Source organism: Habropoda laboriosa, unplaced genomic scaffold (assembly GCF_001263275.1).
Source record: "Habropoda laboriosa isolate 0110345459 unplaced genomic scaffold, ASM126327v1 scaffold212, whole genome shotgun sequence".
Taxonomy (NCBI): Eukaryota; Metazoa; Arthropoda; class Insecta; order Hymenoptera; family Apidae; genus Habropoda; species Habropoda laboriosa.
The window spans coordinates 2132094-2147839 of NW_017100509.1; the positions used below are offsets into that span (position 1 = coordinate 2132094).

The 15746-nt window shown below is 37.6% G+C and overlaps 1 protein-coding gene across 1 annotated transcript in view; it reads right to left on the reverse strand.

Annotated features, from left to right (window-relative positions):
* Positions 1–3372: 3372 nt before the first annotated feature.
* The window catches only part of LOC108576273, a 49816-nt gene continuing 37442 nt past the window's right edge, over positions 3373–15746 (reverse strand). Inside the window, exon 3 of the mRNA XM_017939232.1 lies at positions 3373–3476. Within this exon, the coding sequence (XP_017794721.1) occupies positions 3373–3476 (104 nt within the window). The remainder of the gene's footprint in view (positions 3477–15746) is intronic.

Here is a 15746-nt window from a genome sequence, read left to right on the forward strand (position 1 = left end):
TATTATTTGTACACCGAACTGTAAATTTTTCCGAAGAATCGGAGATGCATTCCACCGTTCTCTTCTCGATTTCCTAAAGCCGAAGATTTCGATAGTTTCACGTTACGTTTCTGTGGCTTGGAGATAGTAAAAGTTTATTTCTGCGACAGTTTTGTTACAATGCTTGCTGAAAAAGTAACTTTTGTGAAAGCAAGCTTTGTCAAATTTACCATTTTGTTACAGCTGAATAATACTGTTAATTACTGTAATAGTGCTGATCTGTCATTACTACAATAGTAATGATCGGTATTGTTCAATTGGAATAAAATGGCAATTTTGACAAAATTTGCAAAAAATTTACTACTTTACTAATATTCTGTAAAATTTGTCTTGGCAAAAATTGTAACAAAAGTGTCACAGAAATAAAATTTTATTACTAATCTACTAATTAATGCTCTGCCATTTTTTTTTGAAAGCCTAAAGTATATTCCGATCACTTCAAATCTTACGAATTCCCATTTTTCAATTTTCCAAATATTTCAATTTAATAATTTCGATCATATTTGCCAATTTTTTGCAAGTCTAAAATATATTCATATCCTCTCAATTCACCAAATATTTCAATTTAGCAATTTCGACCAAATTTGCAATTTTTTTGCAAGCCTAAAATATATTCGTATCCCTTCAATTCTTACGAACGATTCTTTCTCAATTCGCCAAATATTTAAATTTAGCAATTTCGACCATGTTTGCCATTTTTTTGCAAGCCTAAAATATATTCGTATCCCTTCAATTCTTACAAACATTTTTTTCTCAATTCACCAAATATTTCAATTTAGCAATTTCGACCAAATTTGCAATTTTTTTGCAAGTCTAAAATATATTCGTATCCCTTCAATTCTTACGAACGATTTTTTCTCAATTCGCCAAATATTTCAATTTAAGAATTTCGACCATATTTGCCATTTATTTGCAAGTCCAAAATACAAGTTCTCACGAGCCCTCTTTTCTCAATTCACCAAATACCTCGACGAGCTAAGAAACAGATAAAAGTAACATGTGTATCATTCCACGGAGTTACCTAAATTCGTCTTTCGTTCCCTTTCAAGTCCTCCTCGAATATCGACGAGAATCTCGCGTTGTTACATCGGCGGAGCATCTGCAACGGGAAATGCATCTCGTTCAAGGAACACACAACGAAAAGTGAAATTTGATTTGCCCGAGAATCCACGGGTCTTACTAGAAAACGGCGGCGTGTTATCGTGGATTCGTTGTAATATCAGAATTTTTCCTTTTCGTTCAACCTACGAGAGCATTCGCGAGAGAATCTCTTGTCAATATTGGCTTGCGTTACAAAATAATGCCAGCAGCGTCTTCTTTGTTGTAGTTGAAAGCCCTATAGCTGGACAAAAGGAAAGAAAATGAGCGTGTGCTCGCATGAAATTCCACCGTCTTTACCTGTTTTCACATTCCTCATACGCCTTCCAGATTTACAGCGTACGCCGAGAAACGGGGAAAACCGGTTAATTGAATTTTTAACAATCACCGGACTTTCACGATATTTGCGAAGGTTGAAGAAATATAACAACGAGTTAGAAAATATTATTGCGTTGAAGTGAGATTTCTTAGCTTAAATTCCACCTTTTTACTCGATATTTTTGATCCCGTTGATTCAGAGTCAGTCAATTACTCAAAATTACCATCCTTTCAAGACCTAAGCGACAAAAGGAATTTCGATAATTCTGTATTGTCCTATGACAATCTGTGTGTCCCATTCATAATATTGCTTTGTTACTTTCTATTATTACAGTTATTTCTTTTTTCAAAATATATAATCATAATTATTTTCCAAAAATGTTAAGAAAACTCTGATCAATTCGCAAGGTTAGAAAACTGTGAAAAATTCAATTCTCAATAAATACTCGAACCGACCACGAAAATACAGAAAAAAATTTGTCGAATAATTTCGGTACACCGAAAATCTGACTTTTCCTTTTTCCCCCAGAAAACAGAAGACACAACCTCTCGCAGGAAATTTGCACAGCCATGAAAAAGAAAAAGAAATTCATCAGCACACCATTTACCAACGAACGAATTTCAGCCGGTCGAAACGATCGCGTTCGTCTTCGCAATTGCAATATACATAATCGTCCCTACTAATCCGCACACTTACACACCGAACTATCATATTCGAGCACACACGTTCACACGCAATATTATCCTTGTTCATTGTTGAATCGCCATTTACAACACACCATGTACAACGTTATCTCGATACTTCATTTTTTTTTGGATTACTTCGACGACACTAGAACGCAGTAATAATCTGCAAGTTATTACACATATCGAACCTGGGATACTACGACGACGTTCTCGACAGAGTGTCCGTTTTCCTTTTATCGGACGCACTGTGAAAGTCGCGATTTCCACGTGAAACCGGCTGCGACAGAGTTCCTTCATCGTTGATCTCCCTCTTTTCTTTCTCTCCGCACCGAAAAATCGTGGTGTCGAAAGGAACGAAAAAGCACGATCAGAGAGACAGTTATTCCCTCGTTTGCTTCGTCTCTGTCGCGGTGGAAAAGAAAAAAATTGAAATCGGAAGAAGCTTTCCCTTTCGTTGTTATGTGAAATCAACGTCTCGTTCGAAATGTTCCTCGGAACAACTCAATTTTGCGTCGAAAATTCTGTGAGTTGGATTTTCATATTAGAATTGAACGAAAGTTACCCGAATTCACGGGGAGAATTAGATAGATCTACTATTTCAACAGTTGCATAGAAATTTGCGATTAAGGGTAAAGATTTCTTGAGCAGCAATGTGGTTCAGTGTACTTATCAATTCGTTATACTTTTACAATATTATCTCTTACATATTAATTACTTTATTACTGTACTTTCTATTAGACGAAAGAGTCCGCGAAATTTCCCTCCAATGAATCCAACTCCGAAACGAAATCGTAACCGCTGTCTCGAAATAGTCTTTTGAATCAGAAAGTACAACAGAAGAATACTGAAAGAAAACAAATTTCAGAAAATCAGATAACGTAAAACCAACTCACCAGACAGCCTTGTTCGTGAAACGTCGAAAACGCAAGCGGCGCAAGGAAGCTTCTTAATCGATGATCCTTCCGCTGCATACACGGTCGTCAATTAAATTTCGATCAAGGTACAAACAGGATAGTGGGTGTCCTACGTCTTATCGTGTCCAACGATCCATCGAGTTTCACTTTAATTCTCGGCATAAGATTCATCATGTTCGCGGAAACTCGCATGTGCACACCTTCCTCCATACACTCTCCGACGTTCATACACACGCACAGGCATACGTACACGTACGTTACAGAGCACACACAAACATGTTGGGGCCACACGCGCAAACACGTACGAGAACACACATTATCTCAATTGACCCAAAAAGAAAGCGAGCATTACGAGGACTGTCTTCGATGTTGGCGAGCCTGCTGCCGTGTTCCCGTGCTGCATTGCAGCTGGATGCTCTTCTGGAACAAGAACAACAAACGTCGGATTAGTGTCTGTCCTGCACTTCCGGTTTCCAACCGGAACACTTCGCTTAGGCGAGGACGAAAGGGGATAGCTTTTCTTTTCTGGTTCTCCCTTTTTTCTCTCTCGCTGTTTCTCCTTTACCTTGGTTCCGGTGTTGCGCCCGGAGGGCTGATTAATTGATAAATCGCAAGAAGCGAGGGTTTTGGGGATGTGGTTGTTTTGGTTCGTTGTGAAATATTTGGAAGCGGAGAATTTTCTTGGTAAATATAGACAATTTTAGTTGAATATATTTTTGTTAATTTAATACCGATTTTTAGTGGATATTTGGCAAAGGAATACGTGTGTTTAAAGTATTCTTTAAAGTGGTTTATTGTTAACCCTTTCGTTACTATGGGCGATTGAAACCTGAGTACTCCGAGTACCGAGAACGTGTGAGTTATTATCAGAAAAGTATTGTCAAACATTGGGAAGTTTAAAAAAATGAAATTTTAAAGCTCTGACTGTTTAATTGTACGCACGGTAATTCGTAAGTATTAAGACACCCGTTATCTTCGTGCAGAAAGTGTCATATGATTTAAATTACATTTTCCCGCCAAAATTAGCGTCCGATATTAGTAACAATATACATGGGTATTCGTTACACTTCAAGATTCAAGAATGAATAATTTCTTTTTAGGATTTCAATAATTTCACAATGACTCTTGTGAGTCAAATAATTTTCTATCAAACTTGCAACGACAAACAGGCTCGCTTCACATTCAGTGCGCACGAGATTTCGTTTGATTAATTACGAAACCCGCCTGACTCCCCAGAAAAGGGATAAAAGTAATTTTCAAGTTTCGTTTAAGCATTTACGGCAGCATCGAGCGAAAACCACACATGTTGGAGAAATAATCACCCGGGAAACATCTATTCTGAATATGTCAGAAACATCCAACCCGAGTAATCAAGCGAGGGATGAAATCGAACTTCTTCCAACGGCCACGTCGTATCTTTCTAACGATCGCGATAAACGATGCTCGACTTCGAAAGTTAACGAATAAAAAGAGAAGGGACTATTTTTTAAATTATAATACTATAAAATGCTAATAATATATTACATTATATCGTGTAATATCTAAGTTTACTATAGCAGCTACGATATAACTAATTTTCCAACAGAAAAATACCATTCTTACATCGCCTTTTCTTTCCACGTTCGCCATATGTTCACTTTGAAGATTAAACCGTGACTGATTAGGAAGTTTCAGAGGCGATTTAGAGCTCACTGTGGACCATTAACGGCGATTTTTGATTTTCAGGAAAAAGCCGGCTGACTGTTTTCTGATTGGCGTGGAACTTTAGCTTAGCAAGAACAGGATAACCGTTCTCATTAAATAGGTCACACTTTAGGGTATAAGAAACCGCGAGGTAATGCACAAAAACATTCTCCGCGCTTCTTCCAAATGGTCCCGAGGGTCGTAAACTCATGAAACATAAACAGCTTGCTACTGGCTTAAATGGACAAACTTTGGAAACACGCGGAGATACTCAAAATACGAACGAAATTTGCGGGAACATAAAGTCGCGGTCGCTTCATTACTAATATATTGTCGTGCCGTTCCGAAAAGTATTTCACATCAATTTTTATACCGACGTACAATCGGAAACTTTACTCGTCGTTTTTTATAATCGCCCGATAAGTGAGCAATTTCTTTTAATTATTTTCTTTGCGTATTACGTTATGCTTTAATCGGTGCAATTTTTTTGAATTATTTTCTTTGCATAGTAGGTTGTCCTTTAATCGGTGCAATTTTTCACTTTCAATATTACGCTATCCTCTCTATTATGGCTAAAACGTAAGTTGCAGCATTGTAAATAACAGCAAACTTATTTTTACACGCCTGGAAATTAAATTAAAAAAAAAAAAGAAAAAACAAAATTGATAATTTTTGTCACATCGAGTTGAGAAAAATGTGATCGTTAAAGGGTTAAATACCAAAATTTTCAGATATATTAAATATTACAAGATACCTAAGTGTACATTTTTAAATACCCACGATTTTTAAGTAATTTGTTGATTTTCAATTGATCGAAGAGACCAAGAGAATTTTAAATTACTCAAAGAGATCAGGGGAAAATTAATTCTCAATTAATCGAAGAGACCAGGAGAAAATTAATTCTGAACCAAGGAAACGGTAGAAATTTCACAATACACCAGAAAGGAGCCAATAAACAACGACTCAGACGGCTAAAACGAGGCTGCATATATCAGAACAAGAGGACGACAATGTGATAGAAGACATTCTCGACTACAATCGCATTCTTGATTGATTTCTCGCTAATAACTGCAAGCTAGAGCGACGTTCGTTGACGGGATAAGCCAGAGAATTACTGCTATCGGCTACAGGAGAACCATGATGTATACCAGATTAGATGTCCATTTCGTATAGGCAATTAGATAGTAATTGCATCCAGCAGGCTTCAATGTGCTCTACAGATGAATCGAGCGCGTTGCTTCCGCTATGAAAAATCCTATTCAACCCCTGGCGCGGTTCAATATACACTACCGGCCAAAAGTTTGGAATCACTGAGCACTGCAATTGACACAAAAATTTCCAGAAAAAAGTCAGCGACTATGAGAATTTTTTATCGTTCGAATCAATTGACATGAGATACATTGATAAATGTAGAATTGAGATAAACTTCAAATCTATAAAAAATTAGCAGCAGGTTTAATATTGACGAGAAGTGGGAGGTGATTTCAAACCTTTTGCTGGTAGTGTATACTGAATTATTTACCGAATAAATTGGACTAATTTTGTTAAAAATTAGTAATGAAATAATCCCAACGAATCCTCAAATCTACATTTCCACGATTACCATCTTCGCTCTATCGTTTCTCCAATTCTACCATAATTCTTCCAAGAAGTATATCTTTCAACCTCAATTTCGTTTCACAGTGAGAGAGCAATACTATTCTCCTCAAAGCTTCTCAGTTTATGACGCGAGCGCTAAACGAAGCTATTTCACAGTTTAAAGATCTTCAGCTCATCGTTAGCAGTGTTGATTGCTCCGAGTTTTAACAGTTCACTCTTCTCACCTTCCATAATGTGAAGACGTGTTATAAATCTACGGACTTGGTGTAAAAAAGAGGTAACTAATACAATTGCTGAACTTATTCGTCGAAACTGAAAATTCAACATGTAAATCGTTCTTCATTAATCAGGCAAAAATAATATTTATCCACTGACAGTGAGCAAAATTTTGGTGTCACTATCTTATCTTTGTCAATTTTTCCAGCAATAGCTAATTAATTTGAATTCAAAATAAAAAATTTTCTTAAAATAATTATTGGAAGATCCTTCGATCCTTTATAAGTGGAATCTAGAAATACTGAAACAATAAATATTTAATAATATCCTGACTATAAATTATGAATATTCTCAAATGTCTAACTACTTTTCAATAATTATATGGATAGTTACTTTTATCTTTGATAAAATGAAAAGGATGCACCAGCAAGTGAAACGCAACTTCACTAATTTTAATTAGACGTGTATTACAATTTGTATCAACCCGACTAGAAATTTCTGTTAGGCAGATATTAGGTCCGTTTTAGGCTAGCCTAATTTGCCTGTTAGGCCCGCATGCGGTATGTAACGCGGAATATTCACGACCGCCTAATTGGAAAAGCCGCGTTAGGGCCGCATTAGGCCCACATTAGAATAGCTTTATTAGGCTGTCAGTGGGAGACATTAATGAAATCCCACGAGGAATACCGTAAAAACTTTTATCTTGTTGAAAGCTCTCACGCAAGCGTACGTCCGACACTGAGATGTCTGTAAATATTCCTACGTATAAGTTTGAGAGCCCCACTCCACCTAACTTAGGTGTGCTCTCGGCCATCCCCATTCCAGCCACGTATGGCAACTGTTAGGAATGCCCAACCTAAGCGTGCGCTCGGCCACCCGTATTTGGGCCACGTATGGCACTGTTAGGAATGCCTAACTTAGGCGTGCGCTCGGCCATCCCCATTTGGGCCACGTATGGCAACTGTTAGGAATGCCCAACTTAGGCGTGCATTATTCCTTCCGAATTAGGACCTAATGCGGTAACGATTAGGCTTGCAGCATTTAAGTATGCCTAATCGTTTCCACATTAGGCCCACATTCGTCTTTAGGCATGTCTAACTGAAATTCTAGTCTGGAAAATTATTAGCATATTTCTGAAGCACTTTGTAATACAAAAGTGCCAAACAACACCTGAAAAATCCCCCCCAAATAGAAGCAAAAAATCTAGAACACATTAAAAAGTCCAATTTTATCCGAAATGACCAGTTACACTAGTTCCAGCGGAACGAGAAAAACCGAGAAACAAAGGTTTGTTAATATCTGCATAGCTCGCGGAATCGCGTCCGATTGCGTCCACTCTCTGTCCTCTAATGGACGCGAAAAATCTCTCTAACCATCGCGCATCCATCGTTGATAATAGAATATTTAATGATTCCGGCAAGCCAGGGAAATCGCGCGTCGACTACTACGTGAGTCCCGTACCGAATGCTTTTAATTATCGACGGTTAACTAATTATATTTTGGACGGTGCGCGTATAGTCCGTAACGATCTACATTCCCAGCACGAGTATTCCGGCTGGAAGCGTCGAATTACTCGTACTATGTCTGCCCGACGCAATTCCATAATTGACCGTCTAATCGATGCTCTAATTCCTGTTCTGTCGTGACGCTTTAGAGGGGGACCATCGCCCTACGCAATTGACGGCCTGCCTGATAAACGTCGCGCGTCTTAATTCCCAGCGAGAAAGGGAATTGACGTCGCTGATGAGAGATCACGTTCTGCCACCCACCCGATATCGTGAGCAGAGGAGCCGGCACAGATTGAAGAGGGAATCTGAGATCACAGAGCTATCAAAAACGTGTTAGCCGGAGAAAATTAGGACACAGCGAAGAGTAGTGATCGGTCGAGGAAGCTGAAGTGAAATTACTTGGATCATTTTTGTTCTGAAAATGACTTCCGAAAAGGTTAGAAAATTGTGGCGGTTCCAAGAGTGGCCCGAATTGAAGCTGAAGAAAGTTCACAGGGCTATCAAAAGAGAAGAGCAACGATTGGTCAAGGAAGCTGAAATGAAATTACTTCGATCATTTTTGTTTTGAAAGTCAGAAATTTGGAAAGGTTAGAAAATTGTGACGATTCCAAAAATGTCCAGATTGAAGCAGAAGAAAGTTCACAAAAAGTTATCAAAGACGTGTTAGAGTACTCAGAGAAGGATAACGAAGCGAATTGAAATTACTTGGATCAGTTTTGTATTGAAAATCAAAAATTTGGAAAAATTAGAGAATTGTGACGGTTCCAAAAGTGGTCCAAAGGTACTCAGATTAGGGTATACTATTACGGTACTCAGAGAAGGATAACGACTAGGTTAATCACAAGATAGAACTAACACAATCTCAGTTTATTCGTACTCGATAGTCAGATGAGTAAATCACCGGTAATTTGTAAATTAACCTAAGTTTCGAAGCGAAGTTTAAGTTACGATCAGTTGTGTGCGAGAAAGCTTGGAGTTTGGTATTTAGAGGTGTCTAATATTCATTTGGTCCCTCTGCTTTTGATAAAGTTGCCTTCTGTTGTCAAGGCAAGATAATCTGCATAATCGTCTTATAGTATCTATGAAGACTTCGTTAATCCTAAGAGTAAAGGATTGCGAAGAGAAGGGTAATAGGTCACGATTATGCTGGATACCTTCTCTGGAACAGCGGAGAGATCGTTGATTATGCGATGTTTGAAGAATATTCGATAGAGGTATGAATTTCATATGAAACATGAAAAGATTTTTGGCGAATAATAATCGTTAGCTACGATCGTGGAAATGCAGATTTGAAATAATACGATTTTTCTCGGAAATAGTACGGCTACTGTGAAAGGGAGCAGGCATTGTTGACGAGATAATGTCCATATTATACTTGATGAAGTCCGCGAACAGAGGAAAGAAGATTTTGTGCTTCATTTGAAGTAATACTCCCGAAGGATAATGAAGATTGTCCACACAGAACTAATCTAAATGAGAAGAGGAGGAGATTATCCTCGTTACGATTTTTTGCAATTTAGGACGAATTAGATGAAATTCTCGTGGATATATTTCTGACGTTATGGAGTATATTATATTTTTACGTCGATCTAGTAAAGAAGTAATCTTCGAGTTTGTATCAGATATCTTTCCGCGAACGAAATTTTGAATAATTGGATCACCTGTATTAATTACTTCGGGTTTATACCGAAACGTAAACATTTACGTGCTACTGTAATTATAGTAATTAGTAGCTTTGCTAATTGCAATATGATTTAACGAGGAAGTCTAGAGCGGAAGTAAAACAAAACTGATTAAAGGGAAATCAATATGCCGACTGCTTCCTTTTTTCTCTTTCCTTTTCCGCTTCGAGTTGAGGAATTTTGTAAGGGAGTGTAACTTTTCTTTTTAAACTTAACACAAATTGTTATTAAGTATCGCGTCTTCTTTGGGAGGTATACAGCTTTATTTTAGTCGTAAAATTTATTATCTATTTACCTTTTACAATTGCAAAATTCATAAATTTGAAGATTTTAAGAATGTAAGGTTTAATGCTACAGAACTTGAAATTTCCAGAGATTTAAAGTCTCAAAATTTCTAAATTTCTAAATTAAAAATTTCAAGATCCTAAAAACCTAAGGTTTAATATTTTAGAATTTTAAATTTCCAAAGATTTAAAGTCTCAAAATTTCTAAATTTCTAAATTAAGAATTTTCAGATCCTAAAAATCCAAGATCTAATCCTCCAAAATTTGAAATTTCCAAAGATTTTAATTCTCTAAATTAGAGAACTCGAAATTCTAAGATTCCATAATTAAAAAATTTCAATATTCCAATTCTCCACAATTTCCGAATTCTGTATATTTATTATTTCAAAATTAACTCCACAACACACAATTACTACATAAACCCAACATCAATCTATCATCCTCTATAACATTTCACTTCCAATTTATCACAGAACAGCTCTCAGTTACCTTTTCTTCTTCAATTTTATCATCGAAACGACCGACAGTCCTTTCCTTTCACCTTTTTAAGAGCGTTAGAATTGCACGAGCTCTATTTAGAACGCGTTAACCTCGAATCAGTAGTGTGATATTTTCGTTTGGAATTACCAGGTAAGGGAATGCAGGCTTGTTATGGAACACTGGGAAAGCTCGTCACGAGGCCGTCCACGTCACGTAAATCGTATTGCGCGTGATGTGCAACTGCAAGTAAGGTGTATGACGGGCTGAAATTAGTAGCGAAAGCAAGCCTCGCCCTCGTGTCCGAAAATACATAGCAATTTTATTTCGGCGCACCTCGAAAAATGGGGAAAAAAAGGAGAGACAGAGAGAGAGAGAGAGAGAAGCAGCCCCATGGCGCGTGATAAATCACGAACCGTGACTGTTAAATAATAAATCAAAGCTACGTATGGCAAGATCGCCGTAAAATTACCAAATATTTCCTAGATCGATACAAAAAATGGAACAACTAATGAAACGGTTGTTATTTATATTAAAGAAAGTAAATTGCACTGCGGAGTTATTTTTACTTTAACTCCAAAATGATCGATAAAATTACGCGAGGATGACTGGGATTTAACGTTAAGTGGAAAACTTGAAGAGCTAGTCGAATACTTAATTTTTATCGATTGTGAAAAAGCTACAACTGGTTCTCAGTGATTTTTATATTTATTAAATAAGGAATTTTAGATTTAAATTCACAAGTGTTAAATAACTTAGTATTTTTGTTGCTACGAAATTCCACGCTAAATCATTTTTTTTTTTTTGGATTTTAATAATTTTGTAACGGCGATCTGTTTTCTTCACAATCAGCAAGTACCCTAATTTTTATAAACGATAGTGTACATTCGTCCGAATCGCCCATTTTTTTCGAACGTAACTCCGAACTTCAATCAAAACACTTCTAAAGTCAGTGGAAAAACAGCTCTGAATTCTCCCGTATTTATAACTTCTTCAACGACAGCTCGTCTCAATTTCCATCTTTCACTTTTATCGTTTCTCCTTTCCCGAAAGCAGCGAATTTCTTGCGCGAAAACTTTCAAACGACCAGGAAGGCGAAAGTTCGAAGGCAAAACAAATCGTGAACCAAACAAACGAATAAGCAGCAGCAGCAGCAAGCAAGCAAGCAGCATTCTCTAGCTTCGTGGCCGTTATGCATATCTGAATATTTATCTTTTCGCGATGTCCAGTGCATTCATCGAGCATGGAGGAGAGATGGATTCATGCACTTTGCTCGAGATAATTACGGTTCGAAGTGAAGTCCGCAGCTCATTTGCACCGGCGGAACAAGAAACGCGATTTTTGACGGTGAAAGATTCCTCGCGGTTCGTCCAATCTGCATATTAGCTTCCGTTTCCGATCTTCAACAATTCTTACGCTCTTTTCCTTTCATATACATCGTTCTTTATAAGTATTGCAACACTTAACGATACAATATTTTCATAAACCTAAAACCCTGTTTTATCAACTGAGTTTAAAGCTTCCACTTGTTCCAGAAATTCAACAAAGTGACTATTCTGTGCTGAATAATGTTTGCAGCGGACAAATACTCATATATATGAATAAAATTTATTTATCTCTTTTATTTAAGCACGAATTCATCCAACAATATCTCAAATATCATTGTGAAACACAAAACAATCAAAACCTTTACGAAACGGAAAATAAAAAAGATGGAAGATTTGATAATTACTTAATCTCGTTAAACGATAATTTCGCTTTAGAATAAATGAGAATAAAGGCTGAGATATAATCTAAAATTTTATTTAGATATAACAAAGATTCAGAATAAATCAAAGATCGGTAGAAACAATTTCCTCGATCATTTCCGCTGCAAGTTTTATTCCAGCGAAATCGTAGACAGCGTTTTTTCTTTCCACGCGAAGACATTGGGCGGAAAAGTTTGCCGGCTCCTGGTGAACGATATTAAATGGTTCGCAACAACGCAAAACTCAGCGAACGCGGAACCAGCAGGGTGAGCCGAGCGAGTTTGTTCCCTTTCGCGGAATTCAACAGTTTAAGAGCCTGGCAGCGAATTGAAATCCGCAACTTAGTCGAGTCATTCCAGCTTGCGTAAACCCTCGCCTTCTGGCCCACGGTTTAGAACACTTTTCATGCAATACGACCGCCCTTAGGGAGATATGTTTCGTCTAGCTCTCGGAACGAGGCCAGCCGAATCGCGCTTAGAAAAGTCGGCGGAGTCTTCGTTATTTTAACACTAACTGCACAGGTACTTGTTTATTATCTTCTGGTAATTACAAATGGATGATAGTAAAGAATGTCTGATATAGTGAAACGCACTTTCTTCAATTGCACACGTGACTCGCGCAACATTGCGAAAAACACACTCATTAATCAATGGCGCACATGTTCAAAATTAAAATGAACAAAAACACGCCTAAACGATAAGTGAGCTCGTGGAATATCCATTCAACGTGTTCCTACCGTATTAAAAATCTAGAGATATAACTAAAGACCGTAATTTTCCGAAAGAAAACTTTTACAGGTGATTGTCAATCTAATATAGGAAACAACGCAGAAAATAGCTTTTAGATAATAATAAAAAAAAAATTACGCATCAATTTTAAAAATCGGTCATTTGACCAGGCGTGATGCGGTTTAGTGTTAAGGAAATTTAACTCTTTGCGGTCGAATTTTCCGAGTTTTCAGTATTTTCCGTAGGCATGGTAGCTCTACTGGTCGAAATTATTTTTCAGTAGCGCGTGTTCACTCAAATATTGTCTAAAAAACATATAAATTTTATTCAAACGAGTTCCCCATTTTTGCAGGCAAACGGTCCACGAAGCGTTTGGAAAATAAAAACACCTTACATCCCGTAGTTCGACAGCAAAGAGTTAATATTTATCGCGTCGCTAAAAATTAAAAAAAAAAAAAAAAAGGAATTGCAAGATTTTTGTGTATAATCTATTTGGTAGATAGAAACAAGTGTCTCTTTGATACTGCATTTTGTTGCAAATCGATATTTCAATCGGTTCTCGAGATATAAGACGCGAAAGTACGCAAAGGGCATGAATGGCGGACGAGCGGAGTGACCTACATTTTTTCTTAGAAACGCGTACGCTACGTAGTAGTAGTAGTAAAAGGCATTGGCTGGGGCGTCAGACAATGACCACTGTACGCACTACTGACTTGGGGTAGGTCAGTGGAGGGGAGAGACTGCGAGAGTGGGGGGAACGAAGCGGTGAAAATTGCACTTCGCTTTGAACGACGATATCTTCGCAACGAAAAGTCGTATTTGCGTGAAATAAAATTTATTACAAAGAAGAAGCTTGTATCTCTCTTACGAACCTAGTTTCGTCAAAATATCTCGACTAACTTTCGAGTAATAATATTGTAAACTTTTATGTATCTTAACACGTGGTAGTCGTATAAGAAGGTACTTAAAAATGGCTAAAGTTTGGGAATTTTTTTTTTAGGTAACTATTAAACGAGAAGTTTCAATCTTTTTAGAGGGTATAAATGTAACTTTCGGCTTTGCTCTCCGATTTTTTAAAAGTGAAAATCGTACAAATGGGAATTTTTATTTAATTTTCAACGAAAGTGGTTAAAATTCTGAAATCTTCGAATTTACGACGTTACAATGGAGAGTTACGAGTGGAATGAGTTTAAATTCGCGATATCTGTTCATAAATCGGTCCACTCGTGTGCATTGTCGAACAAATTTTGCGCGAGCACCGCTCGAAATTTCTGATCGATCCGTTAGGAAGCAACAAGCCGGATAATCCGGTTGTTTTTCGGTCGATCGGGCCACGCGCGTTAATTACGAGCGCGCATCGCAAGATTACAAGCAGCTTTTCGATGCAACGTTCGAAACTTCGGATACGTTGGAAATTTTGCGGTTTTCCGAGTGGAGGCTTTTCCTGTTTCTCGTTATTCGCGAAACCGCTGATATTCCGAAGACAGTTTCGCCTCGATTCATCGAGAAATCGGGCCAAGATCGTTTCTGGTTTACGATTTAACGACAGTTCGCGGCCGTTAAATGATATCCGGAAGCGTAATTTTGGATTACTGTCGCGAGCTGCAATTGCTTGTTTCTCAGAAGTTGTTAATGAGAGTTGATGAGAGTTTTAGCTTGCTCTGGATAGCTGTGAGGAATGTTCTGGATGACTGTTTTGCGGTGTCTTAACACGCCAAAGAACTGTACTATGTGTACCGTTACATCGTTTCGATAACAAACGCGACAGTGTTTTGTCCCTCTGCATGTAACGATTAACCCCTTGCCTTATGGCTTTTTTAATCACTCGACATACCTATTGTTGACGCACTATGAAACTAATGGCAATACTACCAAAAAGGTCCTCCTACATAATTTGAAATGTTTTACATTTTTCTCAGATATAAATAATATTCCCTGTGAACACATTTCTTAGGAAAATTGGACACTTTTGCTGGAGATATTATCGATATTATCGAAAATAATTTCAGTTTCATCACGATAAATATCACGATTATAGTCGCATAAATTATACAAAGGTTGTTAAACGATTCTGCTTGCTTGTGCGACTAAAAATGAACAATTAAAAATTCAAAAGTATCTCTGTATTTAGTATTCTACTTCACTCTGATTGCTCGACTGGAACAGATCGTAATTCCCACGACGTTCTACCTGAAGCGTATACAAATGATCTCTCCTCGCGGCACGCAAATAGAAATCGTCTGTTCAGTTTTTTTCGGCTATTTTCATGAATCAGCAGCTTTTTGAAAAGTCACTCTGGCACATATATCCGCGAAGCTGGTCCCTTTAGAACAGTCCCATTGAGACGTAGAAGCAGCCTCGACGTTCTTTGATCCGACATTGATTTCGTAGCAGCCGATCAAAGGCAAAGGGTTTATTCCGCGAAAAGGGAGCACGGCTTTGGGTTTATCACGCGTCGTTGAATCCGGAAAAAAGACCACCGATCCCTGCGATTCTACGAATCTTCGAATTATCAGCGAACCGGCATGGAACCTTCGAATGCGATTGTCTTTTTTTCTTTCATTTTATTTCGTCGATGGCAAGAGCACTATTCGACACATGCAAAGTAATCAGAATGACAATTCTGCTCTTGCAAAGGAACATCCCGAAGTGATAATCTATTTTTTATCTAATCGAGGCATTTAACAATTAAAATTTTTTTAAATACACGAAATACTGAATTTCCTCAGAAATTTCCAAGCACCAAAGATATCGAGCGTACACAA